This window comes from Trachypithecus francoisi, unplaced genomic scaffold (assembly GCF_009764315.1).
Source record: "Trachypithecus francoisi isolate TF-2019V2 unplaced genomic scaffold, Tfra_2.0 Lachesis_group16, whole genome shotgun sequence".
NCBI lineage: Eukaryota > Metazoa > Chordata > Mammalia > Primates > Cercopithecidae > Trachypithecus > Trachypithecus francoisi.
In genome coordinates this window covers 94,342,880-94,368,195 of record NW_022681461.1, presented here as the reverse complement: position 1 = coordinate 94,368,195, position 25,316 = coordinate 94,342,880, and the positions used below count along the sequence as shown (strand labels likewise).

General features: G+C 51.8%; 1 protein-coding gene and 1 pseudogene across 14 annotated transcripts in view; both read left to right on the top strand.

Annotated features, from left to right (window-relative positions):
• CACNA1B (calcium voltage-gated channel subunit alpha1 B) overlaps positions 1–3,618 on the top strand; it is a 252,505-nt gene extending 248,887 nt beyond the window's left edge. For 11 of the 14 annotated variants that reach the window (XM_033238337.1, XM_033238335.1, XM_033238327.1 and 8 more), the window contains one exon: positions 527–1,057. In XM_033238337.1, coding sequence (XP_033094228.1) covers positions 527–1,057 — 531 coding nt within the window. Of the gene's footprint in view, positions 1–526 lie in introns of all 14 variants that reach the window. The other 3 variants (XM_033238339.1, XM_033238326.1, XM_033238342.1) reach the window with 2 other exon arrangements.
• Positions 3,619–15,417: 11,799 nt separating this feature from the next.
• On the top strand, positions 15,418–22,761 carry LOC117099283 (annotated as a pseudogene).
• Positions 22,762–25,316: the final 2,555 nt, after the last annotated feature.

Sequence of the window (25,316 nt, the reverse complement as noted above, 5' to 3'; positions counted from 1 at the left end):
CTGTCCCACAGGCCCCTCCCTCTCCCCAGGGCCTCCCCACTGCCCTTTGTTGTTCCCAGCAACCCCAAGGGCTGGCACCCCCTCTGTGCCCCGTCCTGGAGCCTGCGTCTGCACCTTACCCCAGCTGTGTTCTCCTCAAGCTCCTGCCTGGGTCACCCTGGAATAGTGGTTCTGTGTCCTCATCCGCTTTCAGACCTGGGCCCCCAAATCCTCACCTCTCTCTCGGTCACTTCTTGACTCTCCTTCCCGACTGTGGTTGTTGGGCTGTTGTTCTGTCCTTTTCCCTGGCCCTAGCCTGTCCCTTCCCATCACTTGCTCTCCCCCACCCCATTCCTGGGCCTGACCCTGACCATCGCTCTCCCACACACACAGGTGCCTGTTGCCTCCCTGGCCACCGCGGCCCAGTTCGTCCACCATTGCCTCCCTCTCTCCTCTCATCCCCCCAGGCACGTGTGTGTGATGTGCTCTGTCTGTTGGTTCGGCCTTTGTTTTTCTCTTTGATTTGTTCTGGTCCATTTTCGTGTAGGGCAGTGGTTCCGTGAACGGGAGCCCCTTGCTGTCAACATCTGGTGCTAGCACCCCCGGCCGTGGTGGGCGGAGGCAGCTCCCCCAGACACCCCTGACTCCCCGCCCCAGCATCACCTACAAGACGGCCAACTCCTCACCCATCCACTTCGCCGGGGCTCAGACCAGCCTCCCTGCCTTCTCCCCGGGCCGGCTCAGCCGTGGGCTTTCTGAACACAACGCCCTGCTGCAGAGAGACCCCCTCAGCCAGCCCCTGGCCCCTGGTTCTCGAATCGGCTCTGACCCTTACCTGGGGCAGCGTCTGGACAGCGAGGCCTCTGTCCACGCCCTGCCTGAGGACACGCTCACTTTCGAGGAGGCTGTGGCCAGCAACTCGGGCCGCTCCTCCAGGACTTCCTACGTGTCCTCCCTGACCTCCCAGTCTCACCCTCTCCGCCGCGTGCCCAATGGTTACCACTGCACCCTGGGACTCAGCTCGGGCGGCCGAGCACGGCACAGCTACCACCACCCTGACCAAGACCACTGGTGCTAGCTGCACCGTGACCGCTCAGACGCCTGCATGCAGCAGGCGTGTGTTCCAGTGGATGAGTTTTATCATCCACACGGGGCAGCAGCCCCTGGGAGGAGGCCTTGCCCACCTTGGTGAGGCTCCTGCGGCCCCTCCCTCCGCCTCCTTCCCTCTTTTACTCTAGACCACGAATAAAGCCCTGTTAGAGGATGCGGCTCTCTCTGTCCCCTTCCTGTCCTGCCTTCCTGGGTCTTGTACCACACACCAGACCCTAAACCGCAGGCTGCTGGTGTAGCTGAGAAGGACCCAGGAGTCCAAATCCCGTGTCCTGGGACTCAGCATCCAGGGTGGCTTGGAGCCGTTGTGAGGAGCTCTGCGTCCTGTGGGGAGCACCCTTCATGCGGCCGTGCAGCACAGAGAAGCAGGGCCCACCTGAAAGCGCGCCGAGACCTCGGGACGGAGGGGATGGGAAGGGGACACCGTCGTGGCTTGTGCAGCCCGCCGGTGTCAGTGAACGCTCACTCAGACACGCTCTGTCCCTCCCTGGACACCGTCAGCCCCACAGGGACTGAGTTGGAAAGTGTTCTTACTGTGGTTTTGATTTTTAATTGCAACACCTCTCAGTCTTGTCACTTCTATATACTTGATGTAGAAAAAATAGAAAACCAGAAAAATGGGGAAGGAAATGTTCACATCACTTTAAAAAATCAAACCTGTGGAAGAAAGATGTCAGCTTTTTGCCACGTGTCTTTGTGGCTTATGTGAGGAGACTCCCCGTGCAGCCCTCTCCAGTCCAGGTGGATCCCAGACGGCCCCTGGCTCTGCTGCTCTTGACCAAGTGCCTGACCGCCAGGCCCTCACACTCAGGCTCCTGGGCACTGTGGTGTGAGGCGAGGCCTCGGGAACCATCGTGGCAGGATGTTGTGAAAAGTACTCGCAATGGCAGCCAGATAGCAAGCCTTTGCCAGTGGAGAGTACTGGACGTCATGGTGGGAAAGAAGGCAGCCATTTGCTATCCTCCTCCCACGAGTGGAAGGGGTTTCCAGGGAAGCCACAGGGTGGCTGACCATGTGCTTGTGTGAGGCATTTTCAGTCTGTTCTGCATCTGATTCTCAGGGCACACTCTGTGGCGTGTGAAATAGGTTTCCTTCCACATACAGCAGAAGAGTGGGAAAGGCTGGCAGGAAGGAGGGAGACATTGGCTGGGGGCTTGGATGTCGGGCCATCAGGGCAGGAGGGAGGAAACCCCAGCTGGAATGAAACTCAGAGCAAGTGACCGAGGGAGGACACCTGACGCCCAGCACTGTCCTGGCGCCAGACACGGAGCAGGCAGTCAAGTGAGGTCTGACCCCCATGGCCATGCTCAGGAGAGAAAGCACGCTCAGGACACTGTCCAAGGTGCACGAGATGCTGGGAGGCCCTTTGTTTTGTGAAGAAAGGGAGCACTTAGAAGCAGTTGGTGGTGGTGTGTCCTCCGTGTTCTGAAATTCCAGATGATCTGTGTTGGATTCTTGGCTTCTACCCCATGATTCTCCTCAAAGAAATTGTGTGTGATGCGTGTGTGTGTGTCTGTGTCACAGGAGGCACAGTGCCCGTGCAGGTGTGTTCAGTGCGTGGATGTCATTAACCCATAGGGCTATGCAACAAAAGACACATTTAATAGAAATAAAACACACAAGACCGCTGCCTGGTCTCGGGGTTCAGCATGATTGTGACCAAACCTTTTTATAGAATTTCCTTACCTGAAGGCACAACACTCTGGAACTTTAACGATAACAGAGTATTTTATTCCAATAGAATAAACCAGGAATCTCGGACTATGCATGTGATCACTGTGCTCATGTTGCAAAGTAGAAGGATGTGTATTTTGACTGATGTTTTGTCTCTCCGCCCCCAGCCCATGTTATCTTGGGTGTCAAATGTGTCCATTCCATGCAGAACCACAGCCATTTCCCCAGGCAGTGTTGGGTCGAGAATCCACTTTTCTAGACCCACACAGCCTAGCTGGCTTGTCTGGACTCTTCTAGGCATTGGAATTGATGAAAACTACAGGGAGCGGGGAAAGGAGACATTATGTCTTGTTTTCCTGACTTTGGGTTTTGTTTCTCACTGTGTCTTCTCCAGCTATCATATATGTCCCCTGAATCTCATAGTGAGTTGCCAAATTTGAAATGCATCACCCAGTTGTCTGCATCTGGAACCAGTCAAGCAGTGGCTGTAGTTTGAACAAGTTATGTGTGCATGTAACATATATACATATATACATATATACAAGTATGTGCATGATAATGTATATCTTCGTACTTTTTGATACAATGTATTCATTTAATTTTTAATTATATTTGATATAAATCAAAGGTTTGTTGCAAAACTTTATATTTAAGAAGTGTTAAAAAAAAGTCCCAACCATGCAACACAGCTGGGACCTACTTAAAAAAAATTCTGTGATTGACTAGTTTGCTGCCTGAGTAATATTTATCAGCCAAACTTTGGATTCTGCTATTGTTTCTACAATGACATTTTGTATGAAGCAAAGTCCTTGAATTAAAATAAAAACTTAGCAAAAAATCAAAAACAAAACCCCACCATGCTGCCATTGGTATATGCAAGGGTGTGGGCCTGGGGTGCCCTGCCAGGAGGGGTCAGAAGAAAGTGAGAACTGCAGTTTGTTGTTGTTGTTGTTTGTGACAGAGTCTGGCTCTTGTTGCCCAGGCTAGAGTGCAGTGAGACAATCTCAGCTCACTGCAACCTCTGCCTCCTGGGTTCAAGCAATTCTCCTGCCTCAGCCTCCCGAGTAGCTAGGATTACAGATGCACACCACCATGTCCAATACAAAATAATTTTTGTATTTTTAGTAATGACAGGGTTTCACCATGTTGGCCAGGCTGGTCTTGAACTCCTGACCTCAAGTGATCCGCCTGCCTTGGCCTCTCAAAGTGCTGGGATTACAGATGTGAGCCACCATGCCTGGCCTGCAGTTTGTTTTCAGTGCAAGTGTGGGATCAGGTTTTGAGAGTGTGGTGAGGATCAAGGGAGGCACTTGGCAGGAGGAGGCAGATTCAGCTTCCCTGGGGATCAGGGTTAGGGTTGGTTAAGATTACAGTGGTGGGTTAGGGGTGGGGTTGGATAGATGGTGGAGGAGGTTCTGGGAGGCTGTGTAAGTCTGGGGCACAGAGCTCCTCTTAAGATACCCCAATAATCATTCACTCTGCAGTTAAAATGTCAGGATATTGCTAGCTACATGCTGGTAAGGACATTCTTAAGAGAAACCTGGCACCGTAAGTACAGATTAGGGCAGAGAAGGACATTCGGAAGAGATACGCAGGCACAGTAGGTATAGACATGACCACTGTAGGACCTTCCTGGATGGCAGGAAGGAGCCCAGCCCCAGCAGTGGAATCACACTGATCACTGCACATATGTGTCAACCAACAGTGAGGGGGTCCCACAAGCCTAGGTGGGGCAAGTCAGGGATCTAAGGAAGGAGCAGGAAAGCCAGACAAAAGAGGTGGAGACTTGAGAAATGTGAAGAAGTTCAACATAAAACTCCCTGCTCAGGATCCTGGGGCTGTTTTCTTGCAGATCAGCCCCACTCCTCCCTTGAGGCGTATTTATTTTTTCTGCAATATGCTCTTGTATTTCTTTTCAATGAAGTTATCTGCCATCTTTGTACTGCCTCGTGGTGAAAATCTTTATTTCAAGTTAGACAAGAACTGGGACATCAGATCTCCCCAGTATTAGCTCCATTTCAGTTTGAATTTGCAGAATTGATAGCGCTGAACAACCTGCGCTTCGAGTTTAAGTGGTGTAGGAAGAGGCCAGCAGGGGGTGCTCGGCTGTAACACTGGGAGCAAGAGGACCCTGCAGTGTCCCCAGCCGCCAGCAGGGGGCGTGCCACCACTACACTGGGAGCAAGAGGGCCCTGCAGTGCCCTGGCCGCCAGCAGGGGGTGCACGGGCACCACACCATGAGCAAGAGGGCCCTGCAGTGCCCTGGTTTCCAGCAGGGGGCGCAAGGCCATCACACTGAGCAGGAGATCCCTGCAGTGCCCCCAGCTGCCAACAGGGGGCGCTGGTGTCTGCACCGTGAGCAACTGGGCCCTGCAGTGCCCTCGGCTGCCAGCAGGGGGCGCCAACCATCCCCCACCCCACCCCCACGCCCACCACCCCCGCCACCCCCACCACCCCCGCCACCCCCACCACCCCCGCCACTCCCACCACCCCCGCCACCCCACATCCTGAGCAAGAGGGCCTGCAGGCCACCAGCAGGGCGTCCACACCTGGCCGATGCGAGGGTGAAGCCCGCGTTCTCCACAGCACAGACCCAAGGGGCACCTCCTCACTTTGGGACAACTCATGGCCAGGGTGAGTAAAATCCTTCCTGTTTGCAGCCCTGACTGCTGAGGGTCAGAGACCCCTAAGAAGGGTTGGTGTGGAAAACTGGAAACCAAAAGCCCCTCTGAATCCTGTGCACTGAAGTTCTCCCCACCCAAGGCGAGGTGAGCACAGTGCGAGGTCCACACTGCAGCCTTGGAACACAAATGGAGCGTTCCTAATGCAGATATGACTCCCAAATACGAATATGTCACTTGCAGTGCTCATGTAACAAACACCTGGAACGCTCATGCACTGCCTCAATACAGAAATGTTCATAGAAAACCCCGTGCTCCCCACGCGGCCCTGCAGCCCCGGCTCATAATAATCAACACCGACATAATCAATACAAACGTAGCCTCCAGCTGCTCACAGCTGCTGCTGAGCTGGGGCTGCCTCAGGCTTGGCCTCCACAGTGGAATTTGTTGCCGTATCTGCTTCACGGACGTGGAATTGACCCAGTTGTTTTAAAAAGTAGATTGCTTCCCAGTAATTCCATACTTTCAGGAAACTGGCAACGGTAGCGTGGAGTTTTCTTTCTCTTTTCTCTCAGATTCTTCAGTGGTTGTTGCTGAGCCAGATCTGCAGCTTCACAGAAAACACCCCAGTGTTTTTCACCCAAAACAGAGACCCCTCCCAGGTAAGCGCCAGGTGACCCCAGCACAGGAGGCCTCGTTCCTGCCTGAGGGTCAGGTCCGCAGGCCCACGTTTCACTTTGCAGCTGCCCCGGCTGGGTGGAAAATATCTCTTTCCATCTGGGTCCAGTTTTCCTTTTCTGGAGCCTTCGCAGAGGTGAAGAGCAGAGCTGCCCCCAGGCTGGGTCTGCACAGCGGTATCCCCCTGGGCAGGTACAGACGCTGCACTCTAGGTGGGAACTCGCAACCTCTGGCCATGCTCTGCTCAGCACAGTCCCCTAGAGGAGCACAGACCCACCCACACCCCATAGAGCTCTCAGGGTGATTGTGACAAAACTCTCCTTTACAAACAAGTCTCATCCCATCACTCTCCTTATTTAACTCTAACGATGGTTTCCCATTGGGCTCAGAACAGGGATCGCAGAACTGACCTGCCCCCAGTCCCTGAGCGCTCCCACCTGCTGCTGTCTCCTGCCCAGTCCAGCCCAGCCCAGCTGCCTGCTTTGCGGCCCCCACCTACAGGGACACAGCAGGCTCTTGGGGGTCTTGGGAACTCTATGCACATCCAACACCCCCTTATCAAATACTCTAAGATTCTGTCTACCTAGATCCTTAAAGTCACAGTGGTTATGATGTCTAACAACACAAATGTTCTAACGTGATTTTTTTAGACAAAAAAAAAAAGTTTGGTAGATCATATGTGAGAATCACCCTTCATTTATAAATCAAGGAAATAGATACATAAAAGCAGAGTCCATATTTGGGATAATCAGTAAAGAAAAATACAATCTCAATGCAGAATGAAAGGCCAAGGGCACAATTGATCATTGAAATTTCATAAGAGTTTACTGGACAGAATATTACCTTACTGTATTTTCCAGCCCCGTGTGTGTGTATGTGTGTGCATATCACACACATACCAGTTGCAAAAAATTTCAGGTTTAAATATTCATGTTTACTTTTTTTTTCTTTTTTTGAGATGGCGTCTGGCTCTGTCACCCAGGCTGGAGTGCAGTGGTGTGATCTCAGCTTACTGCAACCTCCACCTCCCAGGTTCAAGTGATTCTCCTGCTTCAGCCTAGTGAGTAGTTGGAATTACAGGTGCCTGCCACCATGCCCGGCTAATGTTTGTATTTTTAGTAGAGATGGAGTTTCACCATGTTGGCCAGCTGGTCTAGAACTCCTGACCTCAGGTGATCTGCCTGCCTTGGTTTTCCAAAGTGCTGGGATTAGAGGTGTGAGCCACCTCGCCTTGCCCACTCATATTTACTTAATTAGTCAATACGGTTGATTAAGAAGTTAGGATTAGGGTTGGGGTTAGGGTTAGTTTTAGGGGTTAGGGTTTAGGGTTAGGGTTAGTTTTAGGGGTTAAGGGTTAGGGTTAGGGGTTAGGGTTAGGGTTAGCTTTAGGGGTTAGGGTTAGGGTTTAGGGTTATTGTTTGGGTTTGGGTTCGGGTAGGGTTAGGGCTAGGGTTAGGGATAGGGTTTAGGGTTAGGGTGCAGGTTTGTATTCAGTTAGTGTTAGGTCTAGGGTTTGGGTTAGGAGAATTGTTTGAACCTGGGAGGCAGAGGTTGCAGTGAGCCAACAGTTCACCACTGCTCTCCAACCCAGGCGACAGTGGGAGATTCCATCTCAAAAAAAAAAAAAAAGATATTAAGTAATACCTACTTTTAACAGTCATGAGCAACATTTTTTTAAATGTTAGTCACTTCATTTTTCTCCTTGCCAGAGCCATGTCTCATATGCAAACATCCTCGTGCTTACTTCATGCAGTTTTAGACTCAATCTGCAGACGAGCTGATGACCACCTTCTACAAGTGCAACAATGCTCAGTGTGGATGCTGCTGGAGGGATTAGGGCTAGGATGGCCCAGCTGCTTCAGTGTGTGCTTACCTTGTGTCTTGGGGTAGATGCTTAGCTGGCAGTATGAATCCTGTATCCTGAGGGTCTTTGCTGGTGTGGTGGAAAGATAAACCTTTTGAGGTGAAGAGCCAGGGTGTCAGGAAATGTGGCCTATCTGCTAGTCAGAGTGGATGAAGTCATGAATGTCGGGGAGTTTTTCTGTGTGGGGAGGAGATGGAGACCCATAACTAAGTATGCTCTGTTTAAAGTCCTGTTCTTTCATCTTCTACATTTATTGGCAGTTGACATTCCCTTCCTCCCAATCAACACTATTTGTTTTCTATTTTTTGAGACAGAGTCTCACTCTGTTACCCAGCCTGGAGTGCAGTGGTATAATCTATGCTCACTGCAAACTCCGCCTCCCGGGTTCACACCATTCTCCTGCCTCAGCCTCCTGAGTAGCTGGGACTACAGGCACATGCCACCACTCCTGGCTAATTTTTTTTTTATTTTTAGTAGAGACAGGGTTTCACCATGTTAGCCTAGATGCTCTTGATCTGACTTCGTGATCCACCTGCCTCAGCCTCCCAAAGTGCTGGGATTACAGGCGTGAGCCACCGCATCTAGCCTCCATCAACACTCTTAAATATTTGTACTGTTTGCAAAACTTAGTACATTAAATGTCTCTAAATATTTAACTGCTACTTGTAAACTTAATTTAGCATTTATTTTAATCAAAATTCTGAATATTTCATTAAAATGGAAGTTCTAATATTGCCTTCTCAGTGTTTTAAATAGCTTGTTAGGTAGAAAGCAAACCCTAAATCACAGTGATCCCAAAATTGACTACATACTTAGATTTGAACAGGCTATGAAAATCCTCATCACTGGTATTTCAATTTATTTCTTTATTCCTATTCTTATTCCCTTATTTATTTTTTGAACCTTCCCTGATTGCTTACTAGGGTTGCATTAAATGTATAAAATTCTAATTTTTTTTTTTTTTTTTGAGACAGAGTCTCGCTCTGTCACCCAGGCTGAAGTGCAGTGGCATGATCTTGGCCACCATGCCCAGCTAATTTTTTGTCCTTTTTGTAGAAACGGGGTTTCCCCATGTTAGCCAGGCTGGTCTTGAACACCTGACCTCAGATGATCCACCTGCCTTGGCCTCCCAAAGTGCTGGGATTACAGGCATGAGCCACTGTGTCCAGCACTATGTTTTTACACTTTATACTTTCTGTGTTAATCATTCAACTCTAAGAAGAGAAAGGATGCCTCAGACTAGCTGGGTGTAGGTTACTGATAGATTGATTCTTGGTCAAGACCCTGGTCTTAATTGCTTTCTAAATCAATCTCTCTCTCTTTCTCAGAAAGAGATGGGGTGTTGTTTATGTTGCCCAGGATGGCCTCAAACACCCAGGCTCAAGTGATCGTACCGCCTTGGTCTCTGAGTAACTGCCACCACTCCCCACTCCAAATCTTTTTTTTTTTTTTTTTGAGACGGAGTCTTGCTCTGTGGCCCAGGCTGGAGTGCAGTGGCCCAATCTCAGCTCACTGCAAGCTCCACCTCCTGGGTTCACGCCATTTTCCTGCCTCAGCCTCCCAAGAAGCTGGGACTATAGGCGCCCGCCGCCACGCCCGGCTAATTTTTGGCATTTTTAGTAGAGATGGGGTTTCACTGTGTTAGCCAGGATGGTCTCGATCTCCTGACCTCGTGATCTGCCCACCTCGGCCTTTTTTTTTTGTTTTTTGTTTTTTTTGAGACAGGGTTTTGCTCTGTTGCCCAGGCTGGAGTGCAGTGGCATGATCTTGGCTCACTGCAACCTCTGCCTCCCAGGTTCAAGCGATTCTCCTGCCTCAGCCTCCCAAGTAGCTGTGATTACAGGCATGTGCCACCATGCCCAGCAAATTATTGTATTTTTAGTAAAGACTGGGTTTTGCCATGTTGGCCAGGCTGGTCTTGGACTCTTGGCCTCAAGTGATCCTCCCACCTCAGCCTCCCAAAGTGCTGGAATTACAGGTGTGAGCCACCACGCCCGGCCTCCAAATATTTTTTTTTTTTTTTTGAGATGGAGTCTTGCTCTGTTGCCTAGGCTGGAGTGCAGTGGCCAGATCTTGGCTCACTGCAAGCTCCGTCTCCTGGGTTTATGCCATTCTCCTGCCTCAGCCTCCCAAGTAGCTGGGATTACAGGCATGTGCCACCACACCTGGCTAATTTTGTATTTCTAGTGGAGATGGGGTTTCTCCATGTTGGTCAGGCTGGTCTCAAACTCCCGACCTCAGGTGATATGCCCACCTTGACCTCCCAAAGTGCTGGGTTATAAGCATGAGCCTCTGCGCCTGGCCAATCTTTACATTTAATATGATTGTTTTCGTATTGATTGAACATGTTTACCAGTTCCTGAGCCTGTTATCTCTAATTGGCTCTAGTTCAGAATAGTTTATTTTGGTTTCCCAAATGTGATTTTATCATGTGGGCATTATCTGTAATGTCTTCTGCTTATGCTGTTAGTTTTATTTCCTCAGGTGACAGTTCTTCTGTTCAATTTTGTTGTTGGAAGGCAGCATGGATCCGTGGTACACATCATGTACTCTGAAGCCAGTGACCCTGACTGCACCTTAGCTATGAAACCCTGGTCAAGTTGCAGAACCTTTGCCTTCATTTCCTCATCTATAAAGTGGATATGATAATAATCTGTTTGAGGGGTTTACAAACTGTTTTCTTAAGGGTCAGAGGCTGAATAGTATAATTACTTACTTTTTAATTTTCTTTGAGACAGGGTCTCACTCTGTTGCCCAGGCTGGATTGTAGAGGCACGATCTCAGCTTACTGCAGCCGGGACCTCCTGAGCTCAAGTGATCCTTCCACCTCAGCCTCTGTAGTGACTTGGGACTATAGGTGCGCACCATGCCCAGCTAATTTTTGTATTTTTTTTTTCTTTATAGAGACAGGGTTTTGTCATGCTGCCCAGGCTGGCAACTTCCGTATGTTTTTTATAGGCAATTTTTAAAAATTTTTATACGTTTTCTTTAATGTTTTTGAATTTAACCTCAGAATGTAATTATAGGCAAAATTCAAAACGTAATAATAATTGAGTTCAATTTTTGTAATGTGGGTCTATTACTGAGAAGAGTGGATGCCATTTTGCTTAATTGGGGTTCAAAGTTAGTGTTCCCTGTCATTGAAATAAATTGCAAGTGTGCATCTGTGAATGCTGGTTAAGTGCAGGAGAACAAATGAAGTCTACCATTGACATCACTGAAAAAGTCAATAGATTCACCACTGATAATGGATTCAGATATTTCCCACAGAGTTCTTGCTGATGAATAATACAGTGAAGCCAGACATGGTGACTCATGCCTGTAATCCTAGCACTTTGGGAGGCCAAGGTGGCTGGATCACCTGAGGTCAGAGGTTCGAGACCAGCCTGGCCAACATGGTGAAATCTCATCTCTATTAAAAATACAAAAATGAGCTGGGCGTGGTGGTGCATGCTTGTAATCCCAGCTACTCTGTGGGGGAAAGGAAGAGAGTTCAGACTGTTACTGTGTCTAAGAGAAATTCTTCTGCTTTGAGATGCTGTTAATCTGTAACCTTAGCCCCAACCCTGTGCTTACAGGGACATGTGCTGTGTTGACTCAAGGTTTAGGGAATTTAGGGCTGTGCTTCGTTAAATATGTGTTTGCAGGCAGTATGCTTGGTAAAAGTCGTTGCCATTCTCCATTCTTGATTCACCAGGGACACAACGCACTGTGGAAAGCTGCAGGGACCTCTGCCCAAGAAAACCTGGGTATTGTCCAGGTCTCCACCCACTGAGACAGCCTGAGATATGGCCTCATGGGAAGGGAAAGACCTTACAGTCCTCCAGCCCGACACCTGTAAAGGGTCTGTGCTGAGGAGGATTAGTGAAAGAGGAAGGCCTCTGCCGTTGAGATAAGAGGAAGGCTGAACCCTGGGAATGGAATGTCTCAGTGTAAAACCCGACCATACATTCTATTTGCTGAGATAGGAGAAAACCGCCCATGGCTGGAGGTGAGACATGCTGGCGGCAATACTGCTCTGCTACTTTTTACTGCTCTGAGATGTTTGTGTAAAGTCAAACATAAATCTGGCCTACGTGCACATGCAGCACAGCACTTTTCCTTAAACTTATGACACAGATTCCTTTGCTCACATGTTTCCCTGCTGACCCTTTCCTCACCATTACCCTATACTCCTGTCACATCCCCTTCACCAAGATAGTAGAGATAGGGATCAATAAATACAGAGGAACTCAGAGACCAGCACCGGTGCAGACCCTCACTTGCTGAGCGCCGGTTCCCTGGGCCCACTTTTCTTCCTGTATACTTTGTCTCTGTGTCTTATTTCTTTTCACAGTCTCTTGTCTCCACCTTGCAAGAAATACCCACAGGTGTGGAGGGGCAGGCCCCCTTCATTACTTCGGAGGCTGAGGCAGGAGAATCACTTGAATCCAGGAAGTGGAGGTTGCAGTGAGCCAAAACCATGCCACTGGACTCCAGCCTGGGTGACAGAGTGAGACTCTGTCTCAAAAATAATAACAATAATGATGATGCAGTGAAAAACCATACACTTTAAGCACTTTATGTTTTCACCATCTTCATACATGTGTCTACCTAAGCTTGTTCCTGATCCACACGTGCTTTTCCCATTGCGTTTTAACACATATTAGATTACACTTCCTTTTTTGCTGCATTAGTTTTCTCAACTTTGGGAATATTCTTGCTGCAGTTGTTGGGTTTTCTTTTGGAGACAGGGTTTCACTCTCACTCAGGTTGGACTATGGTAGTGCAATAACGGCTCACCACAACCTAAACCTACCGGGCTCAGGTGATTCTCCCACCTCAGCCTCCGGAGTAGCTGGGACTACAGGAGTGGGCCACCATGCCTGTCTAATGGAAGGGGAAGGGCTGGGTTTGTCTGAGGACCCTCCCGTGGGTGTAGCAGAGCCTGTGGTCTGAGGCAGGGGTCCAGCTGCAGAGTAGCCCACAGCTTCACAGTGGCCCAGGGAATCAGGGCGGGGCAGGCCATGAGGCCCAGTGTCTCCTGGGCCAGGCCTTGACGCTGAGGCCATGGAACAGGTGCAGCTCTGAGAAGGGACCAGAGTGACCATGGGCTGAAGGCTATGTCCACAGACCCAGTGCGGGAGAAGCTGTGCCAGGCAGTGATGTCAGCCAGGCCTCCCAGCAGGACTAGGGATGTCGGGGGCAGCTCTGTCCCAGGTGGCAGACCCTGGCTTCCCCTCCTGCTCACAACTGCCTTCCCACACCCAAGAACTTCCTGAGTCCTCCCTGGTGATATCCAGGAGCAGGGAGCATGTGGGTGCCTGGCCCTGTGGTCGAGGATGGGGGAAGGCAGCTCTGCCTGCAGCTCCACCCCATTTATAAGGCATTGAGGTGCCTTCTGCTGGGGCATGTGCTGAGGGGCACTGCCCTCGGGAAGTTCCCAGGCTTGTGTAGAAGCTGGTGGGAATGTGCCAAGAACAGAGGTGTCAGGAGCCAGATTTTGGGCAGGTCCCAGGTCTCTGAACCTCAGTTTCTTCATCTGTAGGAGGGTGGTAACCCTGCCCTGCTCAGCTTACCAGGTACAGTTGTGCATTTTCAGTGCAGAGGAAAAGCAGAGACCTTCCCCTCAGATGGCCATACTACCTTGTTGCTGTACCCAGCACTCCAGTGCTCCCCCAGGGGGTGTCCTGGCTTCCTCCTTTGTAACTCTCAGGTGTCACATGTGGGTCCTGCCCTACCATCCCCTCTCCCTCTCTAGAAACGAGGCCTGCTGAGCTTGGAGCCACCCACTCCCTGCTGTCAAGCCATCTGCTCCTGGGTTAGCTTGTGGCTGACCTGGCCTAATTCTACACTGATGTGAATTTTTCTCCATTGCTGGGGCAGCGGTTGTCCATTCTGGGACCCGGGTCAGCTCTCAGCTGTGGCTGTTGTGCCTGTGCTTTCCCAGGTCCTGGTGGTCACTCCAACCCTGCTCTCTCATATCCCAAGAGCAGGCTGACTGTCTACCCTATTCCCACCTTTCCAGTAACTGCTGCAAGAAGGGACAGACACTGCTGCAGAGAACTTGCCACGGTGTTTCGTGCTGCGGCCAGTGGTGCCAGACTACACACTCTATTCTAGGAAAGGGTGAGGCTTCCTGATCAGCAGTCTTAACAGGGGACTGTCCTGTGGGTACCTGGACAGGCTGCCAGGAGTGGGGCGGAGTGGGGTTAGAGTACTGCCTGCTGCCCGTTGAGGGTGTGCGGGTTCTTTAAGAGTGTGCACGTTGTAGTCTGTGTGCATGTCTAGTTTTTTTCTTTTCCTTATCACTAATCAGCCTTGCGTAACCAGGCTGGCCCTGCTTCCTGCCTAGGGGCTATGGGTGTACCATCTGGAGCTGCAAATGAGGTGATGATGCCTTCCCACACCCAAGAACTTCCTGACACCCAGTGCCTCATCTCCAGCCAACCTCTGGCTCCCCCAGAGATCCTGGGACTCCGGCCTCACACTCCAGCATGGGAGCTTTGTCCTTCTGGTGGTGCTGTCTTTGGAGGCACCTTCAAACAGGGGTGCAACAGATAGAATTCAGTAAGTGCCCTCTGTTGCATGGATATCCTGCTGCCACCCTCATCCACCTTCCTGAGGCAGATCCTGGGATGGGTCTTTATTTACGAAGACAAAAGGGAGGGAGAATGCATAGAGGCCGGGCACGGTGGCTCACGCCTGTAATCCCAGCACTTTGGGAGGCCGAGGCAGAAGGATCACTTGAGGTCAGGAGTTTGAGACCAGCCTGGCCAATGCGGTGAAACTGCCTCTACTAAAAATACAAAAAAATTAGCTGGATGTGGCAGCGGGCACCTGTAATCTCAGGTACTCGGGAGGCTGAGGCAGGAGAATTGCCCAAACCCAGGAGTTGGAGGTTGCAGTGAGCCGAGATCACGCCACTGCACTCCGGCCTGGGCAACAGAGGGAGACTCCATCTCAAAAATAAATAAATAAATAAATAAATAAATAAATAAACAAACAAACAAATACATACATACATACATACATACATACATACGTAGAGGTTGTCTGTGTGACCCTGGGCAAGTGATTTCTCCTTCCCTCCTTGGGACTCAGCTCCTTGCCTGTGTACAGGGACAGCGCTTCTCCCTCGTGGAGCTGCTGTGAGAATTACAGTAGAAAATGCACCTGTGGTGGCTGTTGGTAGTGACTGGTTCCCCCAATCCCGACTCCCCTGCAGGATGGGGCCTGGGCCCAGGGATGGGGGATGGGCTGGCAGAGGATGCCCATCCTAGAGTGGAGCCTTCTTGGCAGACGTGGAGACTTAGCTAAGTCAGAGTCCAGGACTTAAGTTTGAGGGTGCATCTGACACCCTGCAGCCATGAGTCTTTGGCTGGGTCAAGTGGACTTTCTGAGCTTCAGTTCCTTATTGGTAAAGCCTGGGCAGTGGTGCCCAGCATCTTTCACAGGACACCATGTGAGTGCAGATGGAGACCCACTGAGCAATCTGCTGGGGAGAAATTCATGGGGAGCACCCCTCCAGAGAGGGATGGCTCGCATGGGCCCTCAGCCCAGCCCCTTGCAGGCTGGACCTTGGAGAGTGAGGCCCTGAGGCAACACATGGCACCTGGCTCCTGGCCTGCACCTGCGTCTGCACCTGTGTCCACTCGGGAGTCTCTGTCTCAGGGGATGGACGAGGTGAGGACCTTGGAGAGTGAGGCCCTGAGGCAACACATGGCACCTGGCTCCTGGCCTGCACCTGCGTCTGCACCTGTGTCCACTCGGGAGTCTCTGTCTCAGGGGATGGACGAGGTGAGGGTTGGGCACTAGTGTCTGCATGAGGTGAGTGGATAACTAGAGCATATTTGGGGGACTGGGTTGTCCAACGTTGAGCCCCTCGGGAAAAGTTTGGACCAAACTGTGCTGGGGCATGTCCTCTAGGGGTCAGCTTGGACCTCCGTCTCTAGTCTCCCTTCCTTTACCTCCCTACCTTCAGTCCCTGGACCAACTCTGGTCTCCCTTCCTTCACCCTCTTGACACCTTTCCGGGTCTGACTTGCCCGTGTACCACGGGTCAGAGCCCACCACTTCCAGGCCTCCCAGTGCTTCCCTGGACAGATTCTGGGATCATTCACTAGTGACTGCCCTGCTAGGGTGTCAGCTGTCAGATCCCCCGCAGCCCCCCAACTCAGCTCTCCTCTGAAGCACTCGCTGTAGACTCCCAATGGTCACTGTCTCCAGGGCCAAGGGCTGGAAACTTCACCTGCCTCACCAACAACATACTCAGGAACGACTGCTACTGGTCTGTCCCAGAGCTGGGCCAGGGCTCCAGGCCCGGGCTCCTCTTCACTAGGTGAGGGTTGAGGGCTATGGCCACCTGGACAGGGATGAGGGTGGGGTCCCCAGGATTGCAGCAGATATGCCAGGGCAGTGTAGCAGCCCCGTGGTGCTGACATATGCCCTTTCCAGCAACCAGGCTCCTGGCGGCACACACAAGTGCATCTTGCAGGGCAGCGAGTGCACTGCAGTGCTGCCGCCTGAGGCAGTGCTCCTGCCATCCGACAATTTCATCATCACTTTCTACCACTGCGTGTCTGGGAGGGAGCAGGTCAGCCTGGTGGGCCTGTAGTACCTGCCCTGGAGACACGGTGAACAGCGGCTACAAGCCTGGAGCAGGGCCCCTTGGCAAGAACATCCTGGCTGCTTGGGGCTAGGAGAAGGGCCCTGCAGCCTGTGACCTCTGTGGCCCAGTGAGTGTTCTCAGTCCCTGCCAAGTGAGATCCAGGGCTGGGGGCAGGCTTGGCCCCTGGGAGGGGAAGGTCCTCTGCAGGGGCCAGAGGAAGTCACTGCTGTCCTGTCCCACCTGGGGCTTTTCTGGACCAGTCTGCCAGTGAGGTGCCTGTTCTGAGAGGGCCTTGACCATGCCCCTTGGGAATCTTTCAGATACCCAGTCTTGGGTGTGCTGACTGACACACCAGACCCATGGGGCTTCAGCCTTACATGGATTATCTCTGTTCCAGTGAAGCTGGACCCACTCTTTGACTTACAGAACACGTCAACTCTGGCCACTGCATCCTGATCTGCAGCATCAGTCCTGCCTTGGAGCCAATGTCACTCTTCTCAGCTATGAGCTGGGCGTCAAGAGGCAGGAAGAGGCCTGGGAGGTAACACTTTGACTGGTGTCCCCTGGGGTCCTATCTCCTGGGAGCAGCAGTGCAGGGCAGACTCCCCACTCTAAATAAGGAGAGGTCAACTTGGAGTGAAGAGCAGGGGAGGAACTGGAGCCAGGTGTGTGTGTGAACACACATGCTGACACGCACATATGTGTGCTTCGTGTGTGTGTATGTGAGTAGGGTGAGTGTGCCTGTGTCTGAGTGTGTGCATGTAAGTGTGCATGTGTTTATGTGTGTGCACATATAAGTGTGCCCACGTTTGTGTTTGTAGGTGTACATGTGAGTGTGCCTGTGCCTTGTGTTTGTATCTGTGTGCACGTGGGCATGTCTACGTGTACGAGTGTGTATGTGATTGTGGTGAGTTGCTTCTGTGCACACGCTTGTGTGAGTGTGCATGCAAGTGTGAGGAGTGTGACAGTGTGCCTGTACACATGTCTGCCTGTGTGTGCATGTGTGTATTGGTGGGCAAAGGCGGCCGTATCTGCGTGTGAGTGTGTGTGCCTTCTCTCTGTGTGTGTGCACGTGAATGTGGTGAGTGTGCCTGTGTGAACACAGGTGTGTTCATGTGTATGCTGTGTGAGCGTGTGCCTTTGTGTATTCTTGAGGACTGAGGAACCCAGCCCCACCTTCAGCACCTGCTAACTGCCCCCACCCCCGCAGCGAGCCCAGCACAGGGATCACATTGTCGGGGTGACCTAGCTCATACTTGAAGCCTTTGAGCTGGACCCTGGCTTTATCCTTGAGGCCAGGCTGCGTGTCCGGATGGCCACACTGGAGGGTGACGTGGCAGAGGAGGAGCGTTACACAGGCCAGTGGAGTGAGTGGAGCCAGCCTGTGTGCTTCCAGGCTCCCCAGAGACAACGTGGGCGCTGCTATGGCTGCTGCACTTCCAGAGTCTAGGCTGGGCGTCCTCTCCCCTCATCACCTCACCCCTGCACCCTTTCATCCTCCTGGAAACCCCTCCCTGAGGCAGCCAGGCCCCAGCTGACCCACTTCCTCTGAAGGTCTGAGGTCTGTAGGGAGGAAACAAACACTGACAATTCTGGGACTTCCTGGGAACCCGGAGTCAGTGACTCCTGTGAGGAGTGAGGGTGGTGGGGCTGCACGCCAGGGCTGCTGCTCTTGCCTGGAGGCTGGACATGACCTCAGTGTCGTTAGTGAGGGCTGGGCTGACCCTTGCGCACTGCAATGCTGAGAAGGCCCAGGGGACCTTATGACCCACCGTGTGGCAGATGTAAGAGTGAGGCCCAGGAGTGTGGCTTACACAGGGTCCTTCAGCAGGTGACATAAACCTCCAAGGCTCATCACACACCTTCCACTTTGGCCCAGGGCACTAAAGGGTGCACTTTTGCCAGGTAGGTTTGTGGGGAGCCTCCTGGCACTGAGGCTGTTGACAGCCCTGGGCCCTTCCTGCCCACAGGCCCTCTGATCCCACCTTGGGGGTGGCCAGGCAACACCTTTGTTACTGTGTCTCTCTTTTTCCTGCTGACTGGCCTGACCTACCTCCTGTTCAAGCTGTCACCCAGGTACGTAGCTGATGTGTGTGTGTCTGTACATGTGTGAGCAAGTAAGAGTGTACATGTTAGTGTATGTGCACAGATGTGCCACTATGTGAATGTGTGAGTGTGTGGTGGGTGGGCCGTCAAGGGCCATCCCTGTCTGGTTCCTCCCCTCCCCTCTCCACTGTCTGGTCCCGGATGGGGTGGGCTTTTCAAGTGTCCACCCTGGGCCAGTAGAGAGTTGTCAAGTTGCCAGGGAGAGAAGAGAAGGGGATTTGTGGCAGAGGCCGAAGACAAGGGCAGTGTGGTCCCGACCAGACCCAGAGTCACCGAGATCAAGAGCCCGGATCCTAGTCTTCTGCCTCTGGAGGAGCTTGGTTTGCTCATCTGTTCACACAGTCTATGAAAGGACACTTGGGGCATCTGGTGTGCACAAGACTCTTCTCACCCTGGCAGATGCCTTAGAGAACAAGATGGACAAGGGCCCTCCATAAATCAACTGTCACACCTCATGCACCACATGTCAGGTTACAAGAGGGGACTCAGGGGCCACATCAGGCTGTGGATGTGAGGAAGAGGGTATGGGGAGAGGGGTGTTGGGTGGGGCTAAGCGGGAGGGTGCTTGGCTTCTCCTTGGAGAAAGGAAAGTGTGAAACTGTGTGATACGACCGAGTTCATGTTTTGAGGAATGGATTACTGGGACAAGGGAACATGGGGGACCTGATTGGGGACCAATGGGGGCCAGTGGGGTGCCCACAGGGAGATGATTTGGCAGGAGCCAGTGAAACAAGTGGAGATAGAGCAAAGTGGAGGGGATTGCAGGGTCTTGGGGGAGAAATAGAGGGGACGTGTGGCTGGATAAGGTAAGAGTGGTGACTCCTGAGGTGGGGAAATGGGGGGAATCCTTGCGGGGAGGTTGGCGAGGTCTGTTTGCACCTGTTGGATTGGAGCCCCAGGTGACATCCTTGTGGGACGGTCAGTGGATCCTTGGCAGCAAGTCTGGTGCTTGGGGAGACACTGAGTGAGGTGAGAGCCACAGATGTACTGATGGCAAAGACAGAGTTCCTGGAGGTGCGGCTCCCTCTGTGGACTGAGGATCTAGCTGATAACTCCCCATTCTGAACCTGCCATCACAGCCAACACTGTAAAGGATTCATGCCTCAGTACAAATCAGTTCTATGCGGCTGTTAGGCAAGGAGGCCCAGTTGGGTCCTGCCCTGAGAGTGGGTTGGGATGTGATGAGATGGGAGAGGCAGTGGCAGAGACGAGGTGGGCGGGCCTCCTGCTGATGGAAGGAAGCTCAGCCTCTGTGGTGACTTCAGGCCACCTGGGTCACCGTAGGCCTCTGACTGGCCTCTCTGGGCCTCAGGGTAAAGAGAACCTTCTACCAGAACGTGCCCTCTCCAGGGGCGTTCTTCTAGCCCCTCTACAGTGTGCACAATGGGAACTTCCAGGTGTGTGCAGAGACCACGGCAGGGCGTGGGGGGCAGGTGTTGCCCAGAGCTCTGGCCTGCCCAAGATGTTGGCTTTCATGAAGGTTGGCGGCCAGTGTGGGAGCCTTGTCAGTGCTTGGAGCCTTTTCTGTATATTCAGTGAATTTCAGTTTATACGCGTGTCTCAAATGGGGAAAAACTAGCTTTATTTTCCATTGCTGATTTCTTTTTGTTCTCATATCTCCAGTTCCACTGTTGATGGAAAAAATGCAAATTTCTCATGACTTATCTCTGTCCCCTCTGGTTTGCAGCTGTCTGCACCCACCATGTGCCTCACCTCCTCCTGCGAAGGTGTCTGTCCTGTGGCCGTGGGGAAGGGTCTGTGGTGTGTGCGCTGCCCTCGGGGCTCTCACTGCCTCTGGGCTCCTGCTCTGCCTTGTCCCCTGGTCCCCGCAGATTTCATGCTGGCACCACAGCTGAGGAGTGGGCTCTGCACTTCCCCCTCTGTGGCCCTGTTGGGCTCCCACTGCCCAGAAACCAGTGAGCAACTTGGGGGTTGCATTAGGCCCTCCCCTCCCTGCTGGGCTGGCGGTTCATGCCCCCTGGGTAGGAGGAGGGGGAGAGAGAGGGCTCCAGTGAGTGGTCTGTAGTTTTTCCCCTCAGACTCCTCACTTTGGGCAAAGGACAAGAGAGGCAGTGAGGGCCCCTCCCTGGGGTCTGGGCCAAGCTGACCCCTCTTCTCCAGGATCTTCCCTCCCTGTGCCCTAGGGTATCCCTGGGCCCTGTATGGCAAGGATGTCCCCTCCACACTGCGGCTCCAACTTACTATGCAGGAAAATCCTTTTCTCTCTCAGTGAGGAGCCTAGTTTTCAAGATTTTTGTCCAAATAGTCAATTTGAACCATAAACCGGGCACCTCGCTCTTGGCAGAGTCTCCCCCGTTCCCCAAGGTGTTAGGTGTGACTGTTAAGAGCCTGGGCAGCCGAGGACAAGGCTGAGCAGGGCACAGATTGTGATTGTCCCTGGACTGTCATCCTGTTGCAGGCACCAGCCCTTCCCTATAGAACAAGGGCACCTGCCAGGGGTTATTTAGACCCTCTGCTGGGGACCTGGCGCTGTAGGTTGGTCTCCAGGGAGCAGTGCAGTGATGGAGGGTGTGGTGTGTGTGGTGCATGGGATGGAGGCTCCTGGTCCCACCAAGGGAACAGCTTCCTTTTGGAGGCGGGGGCCTCCTGTGGCCCTACAGAAGGATCCAGATCTGCTGGCTGTAGCCCAATGCTTTGAAAGTCACCGTTCTTGACAGCGACTCATGTGTGTATGTGTGTGTATGTGTGTGTGTGCGCATGTCAGGTGGGAGTGCCCAGTCTCTGTAGCTGCTGAAAGGCGCTGAGGCACATGCTGTCAGGAGTTGGCTCTGTCCTGGGCAGATGTCACCATCTGTACCTTGGTTCAGGCTGCTGTGAGCACCAGGCCCTGTGCTGGCGGAGCGGTGAGGAGCCTGAAGGGACTCAGGGTCCCATGATGAGGCTGGGCTGGCACATGGAGGAAAGACAGAATGTCCAAGACACAGGCGCTCCTTGGCCTCTGGGTGTGGACCTCAGAAGAGCTTCCTGGAGGAGGAGGGAGGCTGGGCTTGCCAGAAAGGAGGCAGCTGCTCCCAGGATGAGTTCTGAACATGCTGCCTGAGCCCTTCCCTCCTCCCGCACTCTGTTCCAGACTTGGATGGGGGCCCACAGGGCCGGTGTGCTGCTGAGCCAGGACTGTGCTGGCACCCCACGAGGAGCCTCGGAGCCCTGCGTCCAGGAGGCCACTGCACTGCTCACCTGTGGCCCAGTGCATCCTTGGAAATCTGTGGTCCTGGAGGAGGAGGAGGAGGGCACTGGGACCTGAGCTCAGAGAATGTGCTGCCAGCAGGGTGTACGGAGTGGAGGGCACAGCCGCTTGCCTATCTGCCACAGGAGGACTGGGCCCCCATGTCCCCCACCAGGCCATGTTACTCCCTTCCATCCTCAGCAAGGCTCAGTCCTGGATGTTCTAGGACCCTGACTTGCCAGATGAATCGTCCGTTTTGGGAAAGTGGACTTAAGTCTGCAGAGCCCTTGTCTGGGACTGAACCTCCTGAGAACAGGCCCCTAGCAGTGGTCGGAGGTCCTGTCTGGATGGAGGCTCAGGGGCAGCTTCAGGGAGGAAGGATCCCTCTGCTGGGTGCCTGTGGGGAGGAGTCTCTACCCTCAGCATCCTGCCCACAGGTTCCTCCACTGTCCCTTTTCTTTATCCCTGGCCTCTCTGAGAAGGGGGGTGTGGTCTCTCAGCTGTTCCGCCATCATCCCCTTAAAGGGCCAGCCTGGGCCCACTGGACACAGGTAAGGCACCATGACCACCTGGTGTGAGCTCTCTGTGCCTTCCTGATGCACCTTTTTAGAGATTAAAAGGGGCTTAATGGCTCTTTCAAAGTGTTGATGGCTGGGAGGAGGGGCCAGAGGAGGAGTGAGGGGTGACGTTTGGCCAGCTCTGGGCTTTCTGGGCTCTAGGGACAGCGTGGTGGAGGCTCAATGACAGTTTTGGGGACAGCAGGGTGGAGGCTCGGGGACAGCTCCGGGGACAGCAGGGTGGAGGCTCGGGGGCAGCTCCGGGGACAGCAGGGTGGAGGCTCAGGGACAGCTCGGGGACAGCAGGGTGGATGTTCAGGGCAGTTCCTGGGAGGCCAGTCCTCTCATTCCTCCTTGTCCTCATCCTCCCACTTGCTCCTGGAAACTGAGAGCTGAGGCTGGAGCTCCCAGATAGTCAGTGCTGGAAGTGACCATCCAGCAGTCATGGTGGCCTATGAAGGGTTCTGCTTCTGTCCTCAGCCTCTCATGGGGTGGGCTTGGGGAGAAGCTGTGGTCTGGAGAGAGTGGCAGATGGAGCAAAACGTGCCTGCATTTGTTTCCTAGGGCTGCCATAACAAAGTGCCACAAAAGGGGTAGCTTGGAACCATAGAGATTTGTTGTCTCTGTTCTGAAGTCCAGAAGTTGGCAATAAAGATGTTGGCAGTGTTCCCAACTACATATTCTTAGGCTCCCATGAAGCAGAAGTTGATACCAGGCCAAACAAGTTTCCCAGACAAGGCTTTATTAAGACTTATGCCCCTAAAGGTTGGGCAGAAGAGAGACATATTAAGTCTTATGCCCTAAAGGTTGGCCAGGAGGAAGGATTCTTGGCTGGCTCCCCAACGGGAGTGCACTGTGATGTCTTAAGGAGGGTAACATGCATGATTTATGAGTTAGGTGAGTGTTATTACATGTATGGGGTGGAGTGAAGGGTGCTCAGATGCAGTGAAGAATCATGCTAACACAAATGCTGTGTGACTGGAAAATAGCAGAAAAGCCCATACCTGGGTGGGGACTTTAGTGTTATAATGAGCCCAGGGGTAAGGATCAGTCATTCTCCTGGCCTCGTGCACAAGCGGGTGATCGAGTCAACCCCCTTGAGTAAGACTTATGGTGGGATGCTGCTTAGCTTAGTTTATTTCAGACAGGTGGCAAGGTCTGGCCAGCGAGTATGGCACCTGCAGCGAGTATGGTGCTGCAACGTCTGGGGGTCAGCAGGCACATATGGAACAATGCGTTAGTGGGGGTGGGCCAAGTCCCATTTCTACTCTGTCTCAGCAGGGCCATGCTCCCTCTGAAGGCACTAGGGAAGGATCCATTTTGGGCCTCTCTTCAGCTTCTGTTAGTTTCTTGGCTTGTGACAGCAAAACTCCACTTATTTTTTAAGATAGCGTCTTGGTCTGTCGCCCAGGCTGAAGTGCAGTGGTGTGATCTCAGTTCTCTGCAATTTCTGCCTCCCCGGTTCAAGTGATTCTCCTACCTCCACCTCCCAAGTAGCTGGGATTACAGGTGCAAGCCACCACACCCAGCTAATTTTTGTGTTTTTAGTAGATACAGGATTTTGCCATGTTGGCTAGGCTGGTCTCAAATTCCTGGCCTCAGGCGATTGCCTGCCTCCCCTTCCCAAGGTGCTGAGATTACAGACATGAGCCACCACACCGGGGCATGTCATCTGTATCTCTTTTTTGGTGAGGTGTCTATCTTTTAATTGGGTTGTTTTTCTTTTTGTTATTAGGATTTCTTTGTATATTTTGCACACAAGTCTTTTTTCAGGTTTGTTTTGTAAATATTTTCTCTCAGTCTGTGACTTGTTTTTTGATTCTCTTAACAAGATATTTCACAGAGTAGTCATTTTAAATTTTAATAAAGTCCACATTATCATTCTTTTCTTTTATGAATTGGCTTTTGGTATTGTATCTAAAGACTCATCACAAATCCAAAGTCATGTGGATTGTCCTCTATAACTTTTACAATTTTATATGTGAAAATTTAAGTCTACAGACTATATCTTCAGTGATTTTTTTGGGGGGTGAGCTGTGAAGTTTCTGTCTACATTCATTTTTTTCCCCATGGTTTCTGATTGATCTGTCACCATCTGTGGAACAGACTTTTCTTTCCCCATTGAGTATTTTTGCCCCTTTGACAAAAGCAGTTGACAGCATTTATTTGGGTCTTTTGGGTTCTGTATTCTATTCTGTTTATCTATTTGTCCGTTCCTTCACCAATATCACTCTCTTTATTACTTTAGCTTTTGTGGTAAAGCTAACAGTAATGAGTGTACTGCTCCCAAACAAGGAATATCTGCATTTATTTATATATTTTTTATTCTTCCCAACCATGATCCAAGGTTTTCTGAATGCATATTTGGATTGTATTTGGATTGAAATGTATTTTGTTAAATCTATACTTAAAAAATTCAATTTTGAGGGTGCTATTGTAAGTGGTATTTTTTTTTTTAATTTCAAGTTCAAATTAGTCCTATACATTATTGCTGATAGAAAGAAAATCAGACAGTGCGTGGTGGCTCACGCCTGTAATCCTAGCACTTTGGGAGGCTGAGTTGGGACGATCATTTGAGCTTGGGAGTTCTAGACCAGCCTGGGTAATGAGACCCACCCCCTGCCAATAAAAAATTAAATTAAATTAAAAATTAAATAAATAAATACAAGAAAATCAGGTGGGGCTGGGCACAGTGGTTCACACCTGTAATCCCAGTGCTTTGGGAGGCTGAGGTTGGAGAATCTCTTGAACACGGGAGCTGGAAGCTGAGTCCAGGAGCCGTGAGTACACCACTGCACTCAAGTCTGGGTAACAGAATGAGACCCTGTCTCTTAAAAAGAATAGAAAGAAAATAAATTGAGTTTTGTCTACTGGTCATCTTCTTTTTCGTTTTCCTTTTTTTTTTTTTTTTTTTGAGACGGAGTCTTGCTCTGTTGCTCAGGCTGGAGTGC